The sequence below is a fragment of the Trypanosoma brucei genome, chromosome 7, assembly GCF_000002445.2.
Source record: "Trypanosoma brucei brucei TREU927 chromosome 7, complete sequence".
Lineage (NCBI taxonomy): Eukaryota > Euglenozoa > Kinetoplastea > Trypanosomatida > Trypanosomatidae > Trypanosoma > Trypanosoma brucei.
In genome coordinates this window covers 1395128-1418651 of record NC_007280.1, presented here as the reverse complement: position 1 = coordinate 1418651, position 23524 = coordinate 1395128, and the positions used below count along the sequence as shown (strand labels likewise).

At 49.7% G+C, this 23524-nt stretch overlaps 6 protein-coding genes across 6 annotated transcripts, besides 4 other annotated features; all 6 read right to left on the bottom strand.

Annotated features, from left to right (window-relative positions):
• Positions 1-23524: part of a sequence feature (sequence corresponds to BAC RPCI93-27E10) that runs on past both edges of the window.
• Positions 24-49: a microsatellite.
• Tb927.7.5330 (hypothetical protein, conserved) lies at positions 356-2671 on the bottom strand (the record flags this gene model as incomplete). The annotated part of the gene is made up of 1 exon (XM_841063.1): positions 356-2671. The coding sequence occupies one exon, from the start codon at positions 2669-2671 to the stop codon at positions 356-358; it is 2316 nt and encodes a 771-aa protein (XP_846156.1).
• Positions 3367-5607, bottom strand: Tb927.7.5320 (hypothetical protein, conserved; the record flags this gene model as incomplete). The annotated part of the gene is made up of 1 exon (XM_841062.1): positions 3367-5607. The coding sequence occupies one exon, from the start codon at positions 5605-5607 to the stop codon at positions 3367-3369; it is 2241 nt and encodes a 746-aa protein (XP_846155.1).
• Positions 5683-5709: a microsatellite.
• On the bottom strand, positions 6854-8842 carry Tb927.7.5310 (hypothetical protein, conserved; the record flags this gene model as incomplete). The annotated part of the gene is made up of 1 exon (XM_841061.1): positions 6854-8842. One exon carries the CDS (start codon positions 8840-8842, stop codon positions 6854-6856), a length of 1989 nt encoding a protein of 662 aa, XP_846154.1.
• Positions 9757-9811: a microsatellite.
• On the bottom strand, positions 9895-12021 carry Tb927.7.5300 (hypothetical protein, conserved; the record flags this gene model as incomplete). Its single annotated transcript, XM_841060.1, has 1 exon — positions 9895-12021. The coding sequence occupies one exon, from the start codon at positions 12019-12021 to the stop codon at positions 9895-9897; it is 2127 nt and encodes a 708-aa protein (XP_846153.1).
• Tb927.7.5290 (hypothetical protein, conserved) lies at positions 13622-15862 on the bottom strand (the record flags this gene model as incomplete). The annotated part of the gene is made up of 1 exon (XM_841059.1): positions 13622-15862. The coding sequence occupies one exon, from the start codon at positions 15860-15862 to the stop codon at positions 13622-13624; it is 2241 nt and encodes a 746-aa protein (XP_846152.1).
• Positions 16892-23098, bottom strand: Tb927.7.5280 (hypothetical protein, conserved; the record flags this gene model as incomplete). Its single annotated transcript, XM_841058.1, has 1 exon — positions 16892-23098. One exon carries the CDS (start codon positions 23096-23098, stop codon positions 16892-16894), a length of 6207 nt encoding a protein of 2068 aa, XP_846151.1.

The window sequence follows — 23524 nt, the reverse complement described above, 5'->3', positions numbered from 1 at the left end:
GCGCAACAAAAGCACACAAACAAATATATATATATATATATATATATATTCAAAGAAGGAAGTGAAAAAGTGATAATGCGGCGGCGATGAGCATAAAAACGAGGGCAGCAAGTGGAATGTGAAGGGGCAACGTAAGGAGAGCTGAAAAAAAGATGGGAAAGAGGGAGGGAAACGCAATTTTAACCCGTCCGAGGAAATTGAAGGGGAGGACCCCTAAGGAATAAGAAGGGCGACACACGCATGCGTCCATCAAAATTCTCTGATTGAAGAATGGGACTAGCACAAATGGCAGCCCTTTCTTCTCACAAAAGAAAAAATAATATTCACACCCACACATGTCACTACGCCGTAACTCTCAGCGAAAGCGTACCACCAGTTTCAGCGACTCCCGCGCGAGGCGATTCAAAGGTTTAACTTTACTCGCAGGACAACCATTCATAAATAAAAAACGACCATCGTTGAAGGCCAGGACGCGCTGCAGTTGTGAGGCGTGCTGAAAGTCCATGGGAGTAAAACCAGTACCATGAGTTGTTGTCGTCCCTCCGCCATCGTGTGCAGTACAAGCAGAAGTGTGCATACGCTCCGTAGGGGGAAACCAGGATTCGTTAAATTTCATCCGCACTGTCATATCAGTCACAGTGGATGTGAAACCACTAGTTGCCTGCAAGAGGGTGGATGAATTCGAACTTCCACAGTTACCGCCCCCACAATCAAGGTTGCTTCTACCACCATCAGCAGGTATTGCATCCAATGTGAAAGGCCATGGAATGTCCGTTGACGACCTAAGTAACTGCACTTTTGCATCCTTCTCAGCGCAGGGAATCGCCTCCAGCGCGTCCAACACATTATCGCGTTGCATCCGGCAACACCGAAACTTCCATGTGGCACTCGGCTCTGTCTGCTCGTTCCGATGCTGCTGAATTCCGCCACTCGTACCAGAAGGGGCACCTTCCGTACTTGTGGTGTGTCTTGCTTTGCCTTTGCAGCGCTTCCCATCCAGTGTAGCGCAGCTATTTGTAGCACCAGCGGCTTTCATAATGGTTTGCATGAACGCACCGTATGTTGCCGCACAATCCACAGACCTAACGCCCGACGGATCTCCAGGACCAACAGAAGAGTTGTTGTGCTCACAGCTTCCAGAATCGCCAAGAACATCCGTAGAATTGGCAGCAAGAGCAACCTCTGAAGAAGCTCTTGCCTTCGCCCGTTCCACCGCTGCTACCTTCTTAATTGGTGATCCCAATGAAAGAAGCGCAAAAGCGGAGCCGAGTGTGGGCAGTGGACCGGTAACAACAGCACCGTTCTGCTCATCATTAGAGCTTTTTCGTTGATCGCCACGAGAGGTTAAAGACGGCGACTCGCCTACTGTAACGCGGAATAGAGTTGTAAAACGCTTTTTGTGAAGTGCAGTTTCCAATACTCGTGATGATGAAGTCACGGCCAGCGTGCAGAGTTCTTGCGCTGCAACTGCTACACCCAAATCAACAAAGGTATCACACGATCCTCGTTGTTGATTTACCGTTGGTCCTTTAGCTAAAAGAGCGATTCGACGCGCGAGGATCTCAAACTGCATAAGAACCGCCGCTGCCATCCGCACCCGACTCATTTCCATCAAAAGAGTGCAAAATTGCGAAGTAAACTTTGAGTATGGTTGCTGCAAAGCGGCTCCGAGATCTTCGCAGTTCTCCGCCTTCGTTTTTTCCTCTTTCATGGCATTTGCCCGCACCTCCTGCATTAGTAAGTCAGCAAGGTGCTGGGAGGATACTTCATAAACGAAATGGCATTCACTTAGTAGTGATACTTCCCCGCCATTGACACCACTCGACCACGCATCAGAGAGGATAAGAGTAGGCTCCTCGGCGTTGTATAATTTCCGAATGGCGTCGTAGGTAGCAACAACGGTACTTTCCGGAATGTAAAACATCCTCTTCAGTTCCTCCTCCGCAACACTGGTGCCTTCCCCAAAATTGATGGCGCCGCTACCATCAATGGGTAAGCTACGAAACAACTTCGTAGCATCCCCGACAATTTGTTTATGTTCTTTCGATACGATTTTCCACAATCTAGTACGCAGTTGTTTCTGCACAGCATCGTCACTAAACACATGCAATAAGTGATTCGCCGCCCTGTCCGCTGACCAGGGAAACGCTATTTGTTGCGAAGGTGAAACTGTACTCGCCCCATCACCTCCACTAGCCGTTACATCTTCACCTTTAGAGGCATCCAACCGACTATAACGAAGTGCGTGTCGCATACATGCGGTCAAAACAGTGTTTAATAGCAACAATGACTGTGTGGTACCTTTGGTGGCGGCTGACCGCTCTTCATGTTGTTCCACTAGTTTAACAATACCAGATGCAACACGTTGTGGGGTTGATCTGTGCTGCGGACTAAGAGATGTTTCATGTTCAGCTAAGCCATTAGGGTTCTTTACGAGATTTTGATTACTAGTCATTTCCTTCTTGGGCGGTTGTGAAGTGAAGCAATGACCCAGCGCCTGAAGAAGCTCATCAGGCGAGAGAGGTTTTGCCTCGTGTTGTGGCTCGGCAGCCGGCTTCGGTTCCTCTTCAGAACAGACTTCAGCCGCCGTAACACCCGGAATATTACACGGCAAACCTCGCCGTTTCAAGTGGGCGGTCACCCACGTTAAGGCCAAGGGCGAAATGGGCATTCGACGAGCACTCAAAGGTAATATGAGTAAAACTACCCTCACTTCACACTATTGATGTATCCAATCGTAGTGACTTCAGTCTCTCTTTTTCTTTTATTCCCCCACCAACCAATATATATATGTATCTCACGCATGATGCATCATCAACAAAGAAGAGGGGAGGTGAAGGAGATATACACGAAAAGTCATATGTGAGAACCGCGGGGTTACTCACGAAGAAGATATTAAGGGGGAGACAGTACATGTTATATCACTTAACCACGTAGATGTACTAAAAACAAGTAAAAAAGATAGCTGGAAAAGAGGATACGCCACTGCGAACGATTCCCACAAAATTAGTGGGGGCTCCACACACTATTTTCCATCCCCATACACCGCTGCTCAAGCATATTCTGTTCATAATAACGGGAGCACGGACAAGCTCAAACATGTCTCACATTTTAGGGGCCCCACACACACAAGCTTCTGCCTCTCCTCTTTTACTGCACTTTATTTCCAAAACGGCGTGGAGGAACAATAAATCCAGCAAAGCAGTAAAAAACGAAATGGAAAAGAGCTCCTTAGACCTCCCTGATACCTTTACCGCTTTCGATAGTTCGATGCCCCGCACTCCCAAACGCAGTAGACAAAGAAAAAAAAGTTGTGTTAACTTTTTAGGGATGCGACGATGAAGAATGGTTGCTCCGGTAGAAACGCTACCATCGTCTAATGAACTTAATTTGCATCTTCAAAGCATGTTTCATTACGTCAATTACTTCGGGCAACTGTGACGCCGGGGTCCCGTTCACACTAGCAATGCGCCATTCACCTTTACGTGAACGAAACAGTTTGCTGAACGGGTGATGCCATTGTTCATCCAGCATACGCGGAAGTCCAGACATGTGAATGGTCTTTTTAGGGTACATTCCTTCCGTTTCAAGGGAGAATCCCCACTTCTTTTCGCATGATGGTCGCTGCACCACCATCTCCTCAGGTGTCAACATATTTATTGTAACATTGTTGGGGAAAGTAAGTGGCTCCGCGCCATCCATATCCAACACCATCACTGTGTCTGTAAGAGAAGTCGTCACATCACCGTCAAGGTTGCCTCGCACCTCATTTTGTTTCGTTGCAGAGCGGTACTCATCGTTCTTGCTTACTGCTCTTCTTTCAGCATCCTCCAAAAAACCGTTGGCACCATTTTTCCCCGGAATGCTTCCTGCTCTCGCGATACTCCTCAATTTCTCAGCCACGGTGGAAACCAGTACGAGTGGTGCCTCCTTTGCATGGACAATAGCAGTTGTACTGTTGGATTTACCGCCTGCCTTATCAAGTGGAGATGAATCTTCAATCTTCTTTTTTGATGTTTGCACCTCCCTCAGTTGCTGCTCCTTGCCATCGTTCGCAATGCGCTTCACGGTTTCTGGAGCAGCTACTGCAGTAGCAGTCACAACCACAGAGGTATGTTGAGAGGGTGTATTTTTCGTATCACTCTTCAGGGCAGGGACCCGTTTCGGTTTTACTTGTGCAGGTACCGTCTCTGGGGGTGGGACTTTGTAAAAATCAATCACGATCGTGTTGACGAACTGACTCAGTGCTTCTACTTGATACGCTCTCGTCACTTTAACACCATTTATAGCCCCAATGCGCAGCTGCTTGTGGTGAGTTTTGAAGAAAGTTGCCGCCTCCTTAGAGAGAATGCTGGTGGGTACATCCACTACACACAGCTCCGAGGTGAGGCGGATGTCCCATGATATTCCGCAGAGTTCCCTATGGAGGACGAGCGTCGCACACGTATCATCTCCATCACGTAGTGTTCCACACTGTTTTTTAGCGCCTGGCACCACAAAAAAGGCGAGTTGCTCAAGTAAAGGAGGAGTCGTGTGGTCGTCTTGCATTGTAAGGGACAGACGAGAATCATCAATTGTCCAAAAGTGAAGCTTGTCTGTCGCCTGCTTTGCAGTCAAATTTGCAAAGCTAACCGGTTGTGAATTCAGTTCAACTATCGACAAACCCTTCTTGAAGAATTGTGTCAAACCATGCAACACCTCAGCGGCGTGGGAACCGGAACGCACAGATGGGTTGACTTGTACCACTCTTCCCTCATCATTAAACTGCAGTCCCCAAGGTACATTCTTATCCCCCCGACGCATCTTCACGAACAACTTCTTCTTCTTGAATACCGTTATCTGAGCGAAGCTGTTCAATTCCCCAGTGACCTCTGCGTCTCGCACCCATTCTGCCATTTTGTAGTACAATTTAATTACGATAGGTAACAGAGCAACAGGAATATGCGGCGATCCCATCATTCGAACACACGGAAACACGCATACAATACGCTTATACAAAGCATCGAAATCCTCCAGAAGCATGGTGGTTGCTCGTAGCGCTCGCAACTCCTCCGGTGAGTGTCTCATCGTCCTTTTGCTTCCACCGTTAAACTCTTCCATAATGTGTTGCAGCAGTTGCTCAACACTTGCTTCAATTCTCAGTTGCACACTGGGATAAGTGAGGATGTGTAGCCCCTCCATGATCATGGTACCACTCACAACTCGCTTATCAACAGCTCTTTCCCACTCAACGGGAGGCGATGGCGAGAGGAATGATGACGGTGTTTTGAAGGGAAATGCTGCCCCCTGCACCAACGGAGTTCCCAGAGGGTCAAACGATTCCAAACACAACCGCACAACTTCAGCCAGTGCCAGTAACTTTTCACGTGGTGTGGCGCCTAACCCCAGAGACTTCTCTCTGTGGTTGTCAAGCCGCTCCACCACCGCAACGACGCGCCTTGCAAGACGTATCGAGTAGGGATCCCATTTTGTTACGCCATGCTTTTGGTGCTGCATGCACGGGTTATTCAACGCCAGAAGATAGTTGCTAGCGTTTCCCCAACATTGCAAACGGTTCCACACCGCAATGGCATCCTCCATAACATTCTGAGGTACCTGTGTTTCCATCCTCTTTTTTTTTTTTTGGTGTGCTTTGGTTTCCGCCTTTGTTACGTAAGAAATGCGTATGAAACTCTCTCTCTCTATATGTATATATATATATGTATATATTCGTATCTATGTGTGCACGTAAACGTGTTTATATATGTATATCTACGTCTATGTGTGTTTTGCTGCCCCCCCCTTCCGTGCAGCGATGGAAAAAAGAAATTAACAACAAAAACAACTGCGCCTCGATAAAACGCAAATTATCCTCTCCGTGTGAGTATCTCTTTTTCCTTTTTGTAAAAAAAAGAGGAGAGATATAGTCCCTCAAAGAACTTTCAAATAAATCAAACCTGTTTGTTGCTCTTCAGTTTTGCCACTGCTTCGCCGTTGGGCACACAGTGAATAAATCTATGTGGACGAGTATATATATATATATATACGTACTTTTGCGTGTTTCTATGTATCTGTCAATTTGCCTTTTACTTTTCTGTTTATGCTCTTTGTCCCCTTGATATGCAACTAAGTAACTGGTGCGTTAGACACCCCAGCGCTGGTGAGTCAGCTTTTTTAAAAAGACGTGCGATGGGGGGAAAGGGACAAAAAGGGATGGAAGGGCTTTAAACATTTTAAAAGGTGACAAAAAGAAAAAAAACATGTAAAAGTTTGTGAGGACACTTTCCTGACCGTCGCACACATCCATGAACATTAGCGATAATTGCTCCAAAAACAAACGTCCGTGGACCTATGCTTTCAAGTGTACGCGAAGGGTTCACTGATGTAAGGGCTCGGAAAAAAAATGAAGAAAAGGAAATTGCATTCCCCCCCCCCAAGTTCTCTGTTGTTGTGAGACAACACTAACCAAAGAAAGAGCATCCAAGATATAAAAACAAGCGCCACAACTAAGCGAACCGACTGCACAGCGGCAAATGTTCACTCGCCTTTCCCACTCAACTCCCAAGTCCCATAAAAATAGTCACGCACCTCCACAAAGACAAACCCAAACTCTCCACTTCCTCCCAAAAGCCGCCTCACTTCACTCCTCGCGCATACTCCCGCTCACAAACGCCTGCCCGTTCCTCAGGTTTATTTAATCGGCTGGAAGATGGACGAGCTAAAAATATAAATATCTTCGCTGATTTGGCAACGGAGGGAGGTTAACAACAACAACAAAAGTTATGCTGAATGAAAACTTAGCTCAATATTGAACCGTATAAGAGCAACACGTCAGATACTGTAAAAGCTAACAGTTAGTGCCAACTTTATCCGTTTATGTGTACTGCTGGTAGATATGAGCCGCCTGCCGCAACACCGCCTCACGCCGCATCCGCCCAATGGCATCTGTTAACCCTTTCTTCGCTGCTCTTAGAGCCGCGAGGTCAATTTCTGCCCCCATTAACTTTCTCCTGCCGCGCCCAGGTCGAGGCAGTGCTAGTGGCTGATTCGCCTCAACAACATGAGAATCTACGTGGAAAAATGATTTAGGGCATGTGCTGAGGTTATCCAAATACGCTTCTGCTAGTGCAATATCATCCAACTCCTCATGTTTGATGTATTTCCAGCATGAAACTCCGTCCTCAGCGTAGATGCTGGCAACTGCATCTCGGTGGAGAGTAGTGCTGCCACGATGGTTACCCTGCTGCTGAGTCGTGGGTGCTCGCACCCCTTTCACGGAAGAAACACGATTCTGAAGCAACTCAGGAAGTGATGCAAGTGCCTTTTTAATCTCCAGCGGGGCGTCTGGAATGACAATCTCATCATAGTGTTCCGTCACAACAGGATGTTGAACAAGCGTATATCCCACGTGCTCCTCCGGCTCGTACGGCCGTCCCAGGGGGGGAATACAATGAAGGCGTTTCACACGGTGTGAAAACCGCAGCAGGTGCGAGAGGACCACAACACCAGAGCACGTTCCCAGTGTTTCAACATCCGACGAGACAGAGGCATTTGGATTGAACAAAACATTGACACAATTGTTATTCTGGGCACGCCTTCCGGCTTCCTCAGCTTTCTCCGTGCTGCCAAACACATTTCTCTTTGCGTCGCATTTTGTGCATTGATCATCACCCTCCTCCTCCTCCTCTTTCTTTACTATCGTGTGGCCAACACTATCACTGGCACAACCATGGTAATGATGCCGACTGAGCACACTAATCAAAGGGGACAAAGCGGGACCATTTGTTAACCCAATCAAAGGACCATCGGCCGTCGATGGTGACAAAATTGCGGATGCCACCTTCACATCGGACAGGGTTTCAGCAGAAGTCGGTAACAGTGGCAGGAGCGACGGTGACTTCACAACCCCAGATGTTACAGGTGAAGCGCTCGAGGATGATAAATCAATCTGAATTGGACGCGGGTAATGCCGCAGTTGTATTGAAACCTTGACGATGAACTCTCCCCAGCCGACTTCAGTTAACTCGAACGGGGGAGACGTCACCAGGCGTTCTGATGGGGTGAAAGATGCATCGAGGAAAAAACGAACAGACTCAATGCAGTCAGCAAGGTACTTCGACTCATTAAACAAACCCCGTACATACACAGTCCACTCGTGACTCTTGTCACGGCTTTCCATGTTTACCAACCTCACAACCCCACCCACAACAACTGGCAAAATAGCCTCGTACTGGCGGTCGTCATAATCTTCGCAAGGGGTGCGACCCTCACTGTTAATGCAGTCATCATCCTCTCCATCATCGCTGCTGCAGCTATTATCATTACTGTTATTATCATCTGCGCTAAACTTCCCTTCGACACCATAACGACTACTTGAATCAAAGGAGAGCACTACACCACTTTTAGCATCAAAAACGCTGTACTTATCGTCAATATTGTTCTTAATTTCTTTGCTTCCACTCTTTCGACCGCTGTAACCAATCTCTTCCTGCGACACTTTACATGGTAAAAGATTTCGATCCTCCTCCTTAAAAGAAATGAAGTCGCGTCTCATCCTTTTCCTGGTTCCGCCCCGCGCGCTTTCCGACCACGAAACATCCAATACCAGTGGCGCTGACTCCGTTAGTGTGTCGAGGGAAAGTCGCTGCCCACCAAAGGCACAAATGCAGTTATCAACCCAATCAGTTGAGAAATCCCCAGTTGTTGTGGAGGAAGAGTTAGAGCCGGAGGGATTCGGAACAGCCACGGCAATCAAATCACGAAGCGTGAGCGCCGTGCGACAGTCGATTAGGGCACGGAACAGCTCCCCTTTGAAATGAATTGTAAACGCACGGCTGATGGGCGCAGCATTGCCGTGAATCATTTGGCTTGCAGTGAGGCAAAATTCCTTTCACGGCAGATGTCACACACACACACACACAAACAACCCTATTTCCCCTTTCCACCTTGATTTCCTCTGTCCCCCTCCTCGAGACGGTTGTGTGACTCACCGTGGTGCTTCAGTTCCCGTTAACGTTCGCACACTTTACTGGAGAATGTTCTTAGGGAACCCTACGTAGTGGTTAAATGCAGAGAGCAGGAGAAAAGAAAAGAAAAACTTGTGTAGTTTGTTTTGAATTACACTGTCGATGCGCAGCCATCCCGTAAATGGGCCGTCACGTGCACACGGTTCACAGCAACAAAAACGGCGCTATCCAACCCACAATGAATTGAATCATACAAGCATATAGGAAGATTATCAATTGGTGTTAATAGCAAAAAAAAAATACGCAAAGGAAACGAATCGTGGTACGTCACAACACGAGTCGGTGCCCCGAAAAGAAGGTAAGCGCGAGGAGTGTGAACACGACTTCGCTCTCCGTGCTGAAACTCTTCTGCGGTGTTTCCCTCCTTGTTCAGGATGGCGGTGTCTCCTTAGAACATCAAAGCTGGCACACACCTGCAAAAGCATAAACGTAAGAGCACCTCTCTTTCAAAAGGCGTCACAGTGCCTAAAATATTGTAATTGCCTTGAATTATACCAACTCTATGTGTACAGGAAGTGAGCGAGGCAATTATCACCTTGTGCTAAATTACTCCCTATTTCTATGGCCTGTCGTCCTCAATGCCATTAGCATTGCATATCTATAAATTGCAGCCAACACGTATTATTGACAGAACGTACCCGAGAGGCCAGTTGTTTACCCTGCTCCCTTTCTTTTTCCACCTTAGTCTCTTAATGCAGCCACCAAACACACCGCCCATTCCCCGAACAAAGTTTCGCAGTGCTCCCCTTAGCACGCGCAAACACACACACACACACACACACACACACACACACATACATACACACGTACGGCGCCAGTATCGTGCTGTTGTAACGCATCGCCGACGCACCCGAAACAAATTCCAGATTCATAGGGAATGTCACGTCTGTTACATTGTTTCAGCCAACATCAAAGCCACATTCGAGAAGCCCGCTTCCCTAGCACACTCAGTTGCCGTGATACCGCGCGCATTTCTCTGTCCAATGAGGGACGCTGCGGCGGTACTAAACCGAAGCCACTGCACTGCATCCACTCTCCCTCCCTGAGCTGCGCTGTGGAGGATTGTGTTTCCATTCACCGACCGAAGGGCACGTAACTCAAGAAGCGGAGCCACCGGAGTGGGTTGCAGCAATATCTTCAGCACCTGCACGTGTCCATACCATGCAGCAATATGCAGGATGGTCCGACCTGAATAGTCACGCACTTTCTCAAAACCACGTGAGAGTTGTGGGTCCTCCTCTCGTAGTCTCTGAAACACCGCAACATCACCTTGAGAGGCGGCTGCAAGCAACTCTTCAGGGTACTGATAAATCGTAGGAACCTGAAAGTTGGCAGAACGCCGTGCTGCAGAAAGCAGTGTCGTCCCCTGTGCCGTGAAGTTGTTCACTTTTTTCACAACGGGTCCATGGACGTAGGGAGAGGAGCGACCTCCCTGTGCCGACGAAGTCCGTCGTGCTTCGCGGGTTGGACTCACAGACGAACACGATCTCCCCCTTCCTGATTCTGAAGGTTGCCGCAGTGGTGGTTTCGTGTTTGCAGCGGTTCCAGCACTAGTTGGGCGGTCCTTCGCATTCGTGGCTATTCTTACTTTCTTCTGCGATTTATCACTATCCTTTGCGGTTGGTTCAACGGAAGCTGACCCCGAAGGAGCCCGCGAAGTCTTATCTACTCCATGAAGTGGCGGTTCCTTTTGTGCCTGAAGTGGTGGCGGGGGTGCGGTGCTTGAATGATTCGATGAAGTATGAAGAGATGTCGATGTCGCTCCCGTTGACGATGCCGATGCCATTTGCTGCCTCTGCAGCTGCGTATGATTGGTGCTGTTGGGGGACGATGCAGATGAATAACCGCGGTGAGATGAGTGAGAGGTGCCCCCAGTGTCCGGCATAGTTGAAGACGAAGGTGGTGGTGACGTCTCAGAAGAGTCCTCATTTGCAAAAGCCGCACTCGCAATAAATGATTGTCCAGAGGTGGAGGGTACCACGACGGGGACGGGTGGGGCAACAGTTCCAAATTCTGGTGGCTTCGGTATTGCAGCAGTTGGTGGTGGTGGTGGTGGAACAGCTCCAAATTCTGGTGGCTTCGGTATTGCAGCAGCTGGTGGTGGTGGTGGAACAGCTCCAAATTCTGGTGGTTTCGGTATTGAAGCAGCTGGTGGTGGTGGTGGAACAGCTCCAAATTCTGGTGGCTTCGGTATTGCAGCAACTGGTGGTGGTGGTGGTACAGCTCCAAATTCTGGTGGCTTCGGTATTGCAGCAGCTGGTGGTGGTGGTGGAACAGCTCCAAATTCTGGTGGTTTCGGTATTGAAGCAGCTGGTGGTGGTGGTGGAACAGCTCCAAATTCTGGTGGTTTCGGTATTGAAGCAGCTGGTGGTGGTGGTGGAACAGCTCCAAATTCTGGTGGTTTCGGTATTGCAGCAGCTGGTGGTGGTGGAGGAACAGCTCCAAATTCTGGTGGTTTCGGTATTGCAGCAGCTGGTGGTGGTGGAGGTTGGGAGAATGCCGTAAATGCTGAAGTTAGGGTTTCCGCCCCCGCGTCATCCCTCAAAAACGAAGGTAGATCGTCGTCAACAGATTTTCGTTGTTCCGATGCAGTTGCTTTATAGGACGTTGGCGCCACTACCTCATAAGAAATGTCTAGCGATCCGCATCCGTCACGGGCCTTCTGAGACAAAACAACGCTACCACCATGTCCCAGTTGTACTTGTCGGCGAGTCATCGCGGACGGCGAAAACAGCGTAAGCGTTGCACTGCCGAGTGGACTCTCTACCCCACCGGCCTCCTTGTGAAATACACGAAGTGTCAGAATAGTTGGAATAGGGCATTCGGGGAAGTTAAAAGCAGCCTCGAATGTGGGGTTTGTGCTATTCTGCACAACAGGAGTACTGAGGACTGTCGCGCCAACCGAAACGGAAACAAAGGGATTCGACGTCCCACTCGCGCTCAGTCCAACAAGAGACTCCGCTCGGTGTACAACAACACCCACACGGGCTTGTTGGACAGTACCATCGACATTCATGGTGGAGTTTGTATATTACGTCTCCTGCCGCTGCTCAGCCGTATTAAAAATGTAATCAATCTACAGCTGTCTGTATATTGTTCACACAACACTCCCTTAAGCAATGAAAAAGGGGTTTGATGAGAAGAGCATGTGTGGCACATGGCAAAAGGTTGCGAAACCCATCTTTTTGCATCTTGGCAGTTCTCACGCGCACACATATACACAGATTTATGTACAGTAGGTCCCCTATCATGTGTGCCAAAGAGGGAAAGGATAAGGAAAGAAAAAAGGCCCGAATTCAACACTTGTACAAACTGCACTCCTGGTGGTTCTTCCTTCATTCCTTTTCATTATTCGTATCACTCTTTTTCGTTCACCGTAACTGCGCGTAAACGCCGACGCGGCGCAAGCAATCCATCCAACGAGCCTCTTTCATGGTGACGCCACCCCGTATGGGACTGGCACGTACAGCGCAGCACAGGGCTCCGGAAACAGATAATAAAAAAAGAAAGTGTGGGGAGGGGAGCTCGCAATAACAACAAAAAGAACTGAAAATGATAAAGGAATAAATAGCTCGCGGAAGAAAAGGGGGGAAATGAACTGAACAGTGAACAAACAATGGCAATGACCACTCACAAATGTAGACATTATAACAAACAAAAAGATATGAAGCACAACTCAATCGTATGCGATAGCGAAATATCAGGGAAAGATCACCCTGGAAGGGAAGGGGGGCACGGGGAAAAGAGAGAGGTGTCGCGACGCAGTAATAAATAAAGGCAAAAAGAAAAAGAAAATAGTTGTCTTGCCAATGTCATAATCATGTGCGTGTGTGTCATCACTCCCTCCTTGTCCCTTCCCCTGTTAAAATCACCCGCTCCACTCGAGCACTGGCACCATGCGCGTAAGCCCAAGGCGTACACCCACGCAGGCCGTAACTTCTTGGGGAGGTCCTGACGCATTTGTAGTGCGAAGCAAATGGGAGCAAAAAAGTCCTTTTTTCTATCAGCTACCAGAAGCCCTTGAAAAAACAGCCTTTCACCAAGACTAGTTTGCATCACAAAGAGCCATGCTATTAAACGAAGCCAACAAAGAGATAAGCTTCCTCTTTCGAGCTAATTGCTTTGCATTTATACGAGCAGACAAACGCATGCACAATCTACGTTGGTTTTGCACTTTCACACAGCACGTCTCATCCATGACAGGCACTTGAATTGGGAGAAAAAACGCACCCCAGCACCACCGTTTCCGAGGAATTAGGGGTGGGGGTAAGGAACCAAAGAAATTCACGGAATTCTCCGCACTTCATCCATTCCGCCGCTGAAAAAGCGTTAAGAGATACATAAATTATGTTCCTTTTTTAAAGGGAGGATAAGGAAGACCTAAATAAATGGAGAAAATGAAGAATTCAGCTGGCAAAGGACAATCCTCCTCCTAACCCAAGCCTCAGCAATCGAGCACACTCACAAATACAAAACCAAAGAAAGGGAAAAGAACCACTTCCAGATTGGTGTAGTCATCCCTAACACTCGCCACTCACACATCAGTTTCCGGGTTGTGGCAACAGTCAATCATTTAGTGTGCAATCACAAGGATTCCCGCAGTAAAACCGTCCTTCTCAGTCATCATTCTGCACCAGCAAGGAAGCCGCACAGAAGGCATCCTCACAGAAGTGGATGTTGAACTTCCTCTTCAACTTTGCATACAAGCAACCTAGAAGTTTAAAACAGTCGGGGAGCACATTTTCACGTTCCTTCAGCAGCGATGGTGCAACACCCTTCGCAAGCATATTATCCACATCGACATAAAATGTCAGCAGCAGTATTGTAAAACATACTTTGTGTATAGCCTTAACAACACTACGAAAGGCATCACGATTGGGAGGGACGCTACCAAACGGCGCTGGATGGATATTTATAACCTTCGGTGCCGATTGTGTTGGAGTCGGTTGGTTGAATTCTAGTGGCACAGCCCCTTCAACCTGCCTTTCACTGCTGTCGCTGCTACAACTACTGATCTCACTATCTACCGCGTGTGCCAGAGATTCTAGCCCCTCGCAGGATTTGACTAGTGGGCACAACCCGGAGATTTCGTCAAGTAAGCCCCTCACCGTCTGCAGGGACGAGAGGGGGTTCACAAAAAAGAAATCATCTACGGTATACCTGTTGGTGAAACTATGAAGGGTAATGCGGCAGCTGAGATCATGTTTCGTTGTGACATTCCCATCAAGAATTGGCTTTGGTGGAGCATTGTTAGCACCTACTGAGCTTTGCTGCAACTGGTCCTCCGCAAGAGCCTCTATACAACCCGATCGCCGTTCCCTTTCAGACTCCCAAAATTGCACGACCATGGCCGCACGGTGGCAACCCACAAAATAGAGGTGAAACAGTGGATCGTTGTCTGATTCAAACCATGAGTTGATTAAGTCGCGCTCACCCGCCGCCATACTTTGCAGCGACATGTCTAACCAAAGCGGAGTGACCAAAGTCCCAAGCTTCACGTTGTCCAACCGTTCTGAGGATAACTCCCGATCTGCTAACGGTCCTATACGCGCGACACTGAAAGACACTGTTGCATCGCCACGTGGTTTGGTGAAGAAGCACTCATGAAGAAATGACAACGCATCCTCATGAGTTGGTCGCTCCTCCACACCACCACCGCACATCCCACCCACTAAACGGCCCTCCAGACAACCCTCCAACGCCGTCGTCATTGCCATGCAAAAGGCTCGGCGCGCAGCTTGATATTCTGCCGAATCCCATTTTCGGCTAACGCCTTGGCCGCCCTCTTTGGAAACAATACCGCGGGGACCCAAAAAACTAAGTGACCCGTGAAAAAAACTGTAGAAATGTGAAAATGTCCCACTCTCAAGGCCTGCAGAAAACACGGTACCACTGCAACCTTCTAATTGTGGCGCTGTGCAGCAGGCTCTTCCAACATTATCCGTGCAAAATGGAACATCTAAAACATACCGCTGGAGAGGGAGCATACTCGTCGTTTCTCGCGGGACGGCTTTGTTAAGGCTAATGTGAATGAAGTAACACTGCGGAAAGGACGTGCACCGATTATAGTTGTAAGTGCCGGCCCCACCAGTGCTATACATAGAGGGGTATGAGCCTCCTTGAAACCCCAACCGGCGTCCACGAATAATAAAACCAAACTCATCGCCCGGCCGCATTGCACGCAACGCCGTTTCCATACCCGGTTGCAGCACCGGAATGTTGCGCCCTTCCCACTCACCACCGCCATTAAGGAAACATGTAATGTCACCCCTGCCCAAATACACATCGGGAGAAAGGAACTCGGCAGCGAACTGACCAGCCAAAAGGCGATTCTCCCGAAGGTTCGTTGCTAAAGCCCCAGCGGCTTTCTGGAGCCAACACTTCTCCCCATGGGAGCAACCTAAAGCTTCAACATTAGCGACAACTTCAGCATCTGTGAATTCTTCGGAGGCTACGATATCGTAGATTTGTTTTTCTACGGCTGTCCAGATGGAGTACTTGAAGGACACCAAAACTGTCGGAGAGTTTGGAGGCTTATAACCCCACCAAAACGGTGGGGATGCCGTCCTTACGCATGTCGAGTCACCAAACCCGTGGGTGGCGTTTGAGTTGGACAAGTAATACAAATCCATTAGATGCCCCGCAGTGCCGTTAATCATGAAAACATTCGGTTTGAGATAAATACCCCGATGCGGAGGGTGCGCTGAAGATGAATCACTAACGCTGCAGCCACCGCCCGCTCCTAGCGGGACCGTTGCACCGTCGTCATGGCCATAATGAGCAAAACCCTCTTCACCACAAAGGGAATCACCAGGAAGAGTGCTGCCTTGAGAGGTGCTGTTCTGGCTGTGAGACATAGCACTCTCCTTTTTTCCCCCCTCGGCACACACCTTCAAATTCACCACACTCACGAAGGAAGGAGGGGAGGAAAGTGAGTGGGCTAATTTGCTTCAATTTACGTACAATAATCGAAACTTTTGGTGAATCTGTATTTTGGTGACAGTTTGTTGCGACGATTCCTCCCCACCCACTCTCACGTTTTCCCCTTTCGTTTTCGTTTTTCACTTCCTTGATCACCTTTCTTTACCCAAAATAACACCAAGGGCTAAACTACCTTCACACCAGTTAATGCGAACCTGCAAGTAACAGTCGCGAGAAGCAAAGTGATATACAACAGACAGTGCGCTTTTTCTTTTTTCAAAGGAGTGTTGAAAGGGAAAGAAAGTTGCAACGACGATACAGATGAACAAAAGAAAGAAGAGAAAATAAAAAATAGGAATAAAAAATAGTTTGTTACAGACTTGACCAGTCGTGCTAATGCATTTTAGAATAGAGCGCAATCCCCACGAAAATACACTCATGACCGCCCCGCAGTCACGTGGTCCTGCTACAAAAATCTCCCCACCTTTCCCAGAGGGGAAAAAAGCGAAAAGGTGGCAACGGCGCTCATCAAATCGATGAAAGCAGCAAAGCGCGGTACAAAAAGGGGCAGAAGAAGTTGTAAGTGAGCGAAACAAGGAAATAACTAAAACAACACTTCCAGGATGTCCACTACATCTCCACCAGCATTTCGCATCCTCACGCTTGCCCATTCGCCTTGCAACGGCACACACGCGAGCGATGAAAAGGAAATAAACACAAACAAAAACAACGCATGCCCCGATCCACAGGTGCAACATTTTCGAAACTCAAATGCAAATTATAAAGGTGACGATAAAGAATGTCGGAAAATATAAAGTTACATTCTTAAACCTCTTGTGTGTACGAGTGTACGCGTCCGCACATATGATTGCACAGGAAACCACGGCAGATCGGAGGTGTCTTGACAATCATACAGAATAGGGACGTATATATTTATCAGAGTACAACACCAATGCAACAGAATCTCACCGTTTTCGGGCGTGATTGCCGTTGTTACCCACATCCCGCTCTCGCTGACGGCGCCGCTGCCTCTCGTGATAACGGCCCTTTTGTGTGTAGTGTTGCTGCGTTTGGAAGTGTTGACTCGAGCTGTACTTTCCGTGATCACCTCCGGGGCTGTTAGACGGTGAAGAGGAGGGTTTAAGACCATCAGATCCAACACCCCAGCGCTGGTGGCTTCCCCTTCCTGAACCACCTCCCCCTGCCGTTTCGCCACTAAAGACGGTAACAATTTCAGGTTCCTCCCGTGTGTGAGGATGACCACAGGCATCGCTCCGTGGGATGGCCACCGTGGATTCTGGCGACAACTTCGACGCGGGATTTTCTGAAGGTGGAGGGGAAGCTGCCTGTGGTGGGACAACGACTGTGGTTGTCACCGCCGGCTGCTGTACCTTCCCGCTGCCACCCTCAGTTTCCTTCGGGGCAACGACAGCAGCGAGAATGTCAACTGCGCTTGTAAAGAGTACGTGTCGACTTCCAAGTTTCATACCCACTGCTAGCTCCAATTCTGTGAGGACCGGGTCAAAGTTTTCACGAACTGTCGTGATATCGCCACTTTGCACCGGGCGGCGTGAGAGAGACACACTCGGTACTGATGGTTCTTCCCCCAACGAGGATTCTGCCATACGCGCTGCGCCTCCCACCGAGGTAGTCTTCATATTCCCCCCTTCAGCCTTGGAACCCTTCGTTATCTTCTGTGTTGCGTTTCGGCGGCGTATTGCCTCCATGCGTCCTTCACTCCCTTCCAACGCAGCAAGTGCGTCGGGAAACTGATTAAATACAGCCGTCATCGCCACATCACGAATGGCAGGTTTAGGCATCAAAAGGTGTTGTGCCACGGCACTGCCGCTTTCAGCACCAGAACCGGAACCGGAACCAGCAGAGGCAGAGGCAGAGGCAGAAGCTGAGCTACCACTTGGTTTATTCGAGGATGACAACTCACTTGGAGAAAAGTAAACATTAGCGAGAACGCGCTTGGCTTCGTCTACTGGTACGCCCACTGCTTGTAATATGTACGCGAACGCCTGTCGTCTGCGGTACGCGGGTGGAATGTTCAGTAGATGCCGTATCGCGATGCCAGGCTCACCACGGAAGCTCCACATGGCCGCGATCGCGTTCAGCGCATTCGTGACCCCAACAATATGGTACGGCATAAGAACCTTATGCATGAGGAAAAAGTCAACAAGTTTCAGAAGGTAGGCGTCGCGCCAGTCGTCGTCTAGCTGCTCGGACATCATACTCATACGATAAGCCGCTACGTAATCCCGTCCGAAACTCACTTCTGCATGGAATACGCTACAGGTGGCAAGTGAGTGACCGTGCTGGTAGCAGTGCCGACAGAGATCATCGTGAAGCACATGACTCAAAGCGGAAACAAACCTGTTGGAGTACGTCTGGCGAGCGGGTGGAGTTTCAATGCGCGGCTCCAAGCCTTCTGCAGCAAACAGGGCCTGCAACTGCGCTCGTCGACTGATGACAACCTCCTCTCCCAAACCGGCGGCACGCCAAAGGTCCGTATAGGGCGATATGGGTGGAACCATTTCCACAGGGAGACGCCGCAGGATGCGGACGCCGGAGCCAACAAGACCACAAGCAAAGCAACGTCGGACAAGCCGAAGAAGCGAACGAACTAACGAGGGGTGTGCACGAAGCAAATCACTCGTGAGCTGTCCCAGGTTGTATGTATGATAAACGTACGCTGCGGCAGCCCGAACGCCATCCAACACGCTTCGGATGCCACCGACGTGCACAACTACATATTCAAGTTTAGCTGCAGTAGTCGGTTGTGCAATTAATTCTGGGCAGTCGAAGTACGTGTGCTCGCTGTCAAAGCACAAAAGGCAACAATTTCGCATCGGCACAGCCGCCGAACGTGCACCTTCGGTAGAAACACCTAATGTTGATGATTCATCTGACGCAGACAAAGATGAAGATAGTGATGTTTGTGAGCTTCCACTACCGTCCACGTGATTGTGACTTAGTGTACGGATACCTTTTTCAGAGTAGCCAGCCATTCGAAGCATTGTGGAGGTTACCCCACTGGACACGAAAACCACGGGAGACCTCGCATATAACCGATAAGCACTCTTTTCCTGTTTAGCAAGCGCGAGCTTACTGATAGCTTTATTAATGGCATAGACAATAGGGTCGTCCATGTCGAGCCTCCGCAGTTGCAACATGTTCAGTGGTGAACCCACTACACAAGAGTCAACTTGGCGATGACCATGCTCGTCACCGTCGGTTTGCAATGTGTCGTACGGGTCCTTCTGGAAGTCGTCTATACGTTGGAGGAGGAAACGGTAAAATGCATGTAGTCTCTCAGGACCCGCAGAGGTCCACCCGTCTACTTGCGCCCGCAATCGCTTGGACAGCTCCTGTGCGGCCACGACATCGACAAGGGCTCCTGAAGTTGCCGATCCGTTTTTTTGCGATGCACTCAGCTCCTCAATTTCTCCAATCCACTTCAGTAGTCTCGGGCATTCGAACGAAGCATGACGCTCGTCAAGACACATGCAGCACGTTACAGCAACCTGAACAAAGTTGGGATGTGTCCCATCCGCAACACCCAAGGGACTCCGTTTCCTCAATAACTCCCGCGCGTCCTCCACAGGAACGTTAAAATATGGAACCATAGCCATATACGCCCCATCGTCGCGAAGGTGTAACGGAATGTGGCAGAGGACGAAGGCTGCACGACGGAACTGTTGGTACCGACTCAACAGCATGGACAGGCGATTCACGTCCCGGCTGTGTGTCTCCGAAAAAAGCTCGCGGTAGGGTGATTTCACAAAAGCCGTGTATGCACCGACGACGAGACGGCTGCTCTCCGCCCCATGTTGCACCGCAGCCTCCACTGCCTGCCTAAGTTGCTGCAGCACTGCTTCCTGCTTTTCTTTCGGAGACATTGTAATGGATTGGCGCTTCGTTGTAGAGAAATCCCGCGTTATAATCGGGCAAGCCTTCCACGCATGCTGCCCAAAACAAACCTTGCAGGTTGCGGGTGTGAATATGGTTTGAAAGAACGTGTCCTCATCGCGCCTTAATTGTTGTGTGGTCAATCCCGCATAGGCTGCATCGGTACAACCAAAGAGATGCGCAAGCGCAAACAGGGTACTTCCCTTGCTGCGTGCACGGGCAGGAACGAAGCGCATGTAAGTGTAACCTGCCAGCACTCTCTCATGTAGTTGGCAGAGCCGCTGAATCAGCTGTTCTATTCGCTCCGCATCGTGCGGTGTAGCCCTCAGCAGAAACGTACGACGGTACACCATCAACAGGTAACCCGCCACCACTGCGTCTACAGGACGTTCCGCGGAGTTAGCCACACGAGCGCGTACTTCTTCCATAATATCCCCTGTCGATGTTGCGTATGCAAAATGCCGCCACAGAGCGCTGGGTCCTGTTTCGGCACCACAGGCTCCGCATTGTGTGCGGGAACCCCACCCCGTGTTTTGTTCGTGGCACCATACACAAGTCCAGGGCCCGTCGACACACATTGAGGGTATCATGAAACCCTGCCGTTGTTTCTCTGGAGAAAAATGCGCCGATGAAGTCGACACGGAAGATGTTGATAGAACGGGGGATGGAAAGGCAGCAGAATGGCGCGCAGGTAACACAACACCGCGCTGAGCCAGTGCGTAACGACGGGCTGCCTCTTGTAGCTGCAAACGGTGCGATGACTCTTCCATGGCTGCATAAACATCAAACGAGGCAGAGGGACCACCTCCTTCTGACACACAACTGCCCGCGCCGTCTGCCCCACCTCCTCCTGGAAGAAGTAACACATTTCGCGCCGCCACGGGTACCCCGGGAAGTAGAGGAGCCGTGTCGGAGAGTATTTCCTTTTTAAACACGCTGCTAGCATCCAGTGGAGGAAAGACCGGTGACGCCGCATGCTTCCCAACGTTGGTTGCTCCTGCAGCTGTTTCACGACTATTCTCGCCTCGCTTTGACCAACAGCAGATGCTCTCATGCAACCTCTTTCGCTCACTAAGTCGCACAACCTTGCGCTTCTCTCGTAAACGGGAGATATGTTCGCTCGAAAGCTGAAAGCTAGGCAATGACCCCGCATCTTTTGCAGGTATGATCGTAAGACAGATGGAACAGACACGCTCCGCATAGACGTCCTGCGCAGATAGAATAGAGCTGCACGAAGGGCAAACCAAATCCATCATCACGTGTAGAAACTCTGCGCGGAAATCCTCGGCAAACAAATAAACGTTATCTAGCACGCCATTATATAGTTGCCGTAGCTCATCCTGTAACCCTAAGCGCACCAACACCCTCGCAGCGGGGATAAGATTGTGGTGCAACTGCGGCAGCAAGTGCACGCCGACATCAGTCAAGAGCCAGCGGAACACCTTCCGCGTTACATCGCGTGCTTCTTCCATGTGGTGCGACGGATCAAGTCGGTGGAGAAGCCACAGCGACATGTCCAAACCGTCAACAATATGGCGTGAAGAAACGGCACGCGCAACATTAAGCGTCATCCACGGATCAGCTCCACGACAAAGGACGTCAATAACATACTGACTCAAGTCACCAGCCTTCTCTGGGATGATGGTATGCCAGTTGGGGCACTCACGGTTGAGAGTTTGGAAGTATCGCCACACCAGTTCCCAATGTATCATCGGCAGCCCAGCTGTAGGTACTCCACCCGAGGTCCCAGAATGCCCGGCTGATGCAAGGGTCCCACCGCCCCCGGGAAGTACATCACGGGTTTCACGGACGACTTTGAAGAACAGTAAAAATGGTGAAGGGTGAATGAAGTCCTCAATATCAGACGCTTGTGTATCACTCGTGCTCACACCTGGAGATCCACTAGTAGACGAGGGCTGATGATACTTCAGCCAGTCGCTGTTTGTGCCTAATTCACTGGTCCCGTCACTACCCGTCCCCTTCACCACTGATGAGCGTGCGGGAGTTTTCCGCAGGGCGTGACAGGTACGTATGTATCGCCTAAGAATATGCAGGGCTATCAACGGGGACGCTTGGCCAAAGAAAGACACATTAGCGCGCAACATAAGCCGGGAGGCAAGAAAGGCATCAAGACCATAAACAACGCCTTCCATCAGGTGGTCACCCCTTCCCAGTCGTAGCACGCCGTGACCCCATCCTCGAAGGTTACGAAGAGCTCGGTAGTGTTGTTCAGCGTAACCAACTTCTGAGGTACTGAGATGGCACCATTCCAGTTGATTACCCCCACGCGTTATTTGTACGATCGACAACGGACGCACCTCAAAAGATGAGAAGGTTACTGTGTCGCTGTTTTGGTGCACCCCATGTGCCTTTGCTGCCTCATCCATGCTCTCTCCTCTGTTTACAAATGATCTCGACACCACTTCGGCTGCACGAGCTGACATTCCCCTTCGAAGTTGCTCAGGTACCCGCTGACCGGTCCTAACAACACGACCTTCACCTGGGGTTTTTGCAGGTGACAACGTTAGAAGTTTCCACAGAAGGGGTGAATGCGGGACTTTACCATCAGCTGCAGCTTCCATCACGACCTGCCACAACCCAGGCGTAATCCACGAATCGGGCATCCCCTGTAGCAACTCAATCGCATCACTAAATAACCTTTCGCACAGTAACGCCTGGCAGAGCAATACCCTAACACTGGCGGTGTCATACAGATATGGACAGTGGTTCTTCAGAATGTGGTAAACTGTTTGTAGGGTATATGAGGCCGCTCCCGCAGAAGATGTGTGACGTGGCCGACTGATAGTCGCTGTAAGTGCCTTCTGTGTGAGTTGCAGGCACGCCGTGCGATGTCGCAGGACGCTTAACAACAGCTCCATCGGAGAAGGTGCCTCCGGGTGGAACAATAGGGCATCCAGGTCAGTGAAACCGCGCTCCATATACATCTGTAGCAGAGAACCGTAAGGCTCGTACCTTCGGCTGCGGCGTAGTGTAGGCGAAACTCCAGGGGTTTGAGCGGTTTGATAACCAGACGAACCGGGCAAATATGTAACTGGCACAAACACTCTGCCCAACCGCATGAGCTGCTCCGCTGCCTGTGGTCCACCATGTCTTAGGTGTGACGGCGTCAGCGAAGTGAAGGACGACTGTTGGGGACTAAGTCGTGTTTTGGTTTTGCCCAACGCAGTTGCAACCGCAGCAGCAGAGGAGGAAGTAGTAGACGGCGCTGCATGTGCCAAGTACGATGTCGGTCGCATGCAGCAAGTCCCCTCCACTAAGCTTCCCTGACTCCTCAAATTACTTTCCCTACTCTTCACTAGCCGAACTAAGGGGATTTAAACTTCTTTATATCGACCCTACGCTTCCAGGTATTCTCTCCCCGGAAGACACTCCTAAAGTCACTCACTAACCTAATAGTTCCCACCACTCGCGTCTCGCTTCTCCAGCCTTGTCCTACTTTCCCCAACACAATGTGTATGGCGCTAGTGTTCCACTTTGTTTTACCCCTTTTTATTCTATGTCTAACTTACTACTTGCCTACTAGCCACACTGTCCCTACACTTCCAACACACCCGGTGCTCGGCTGCTACTCCCCCCCCCCAAAAAAAAAAAAATATGTTTTACCTACCCCTCACTACCGGCACTTTTGTAGAACTTAGACCACACACGCACACTGACGGTTT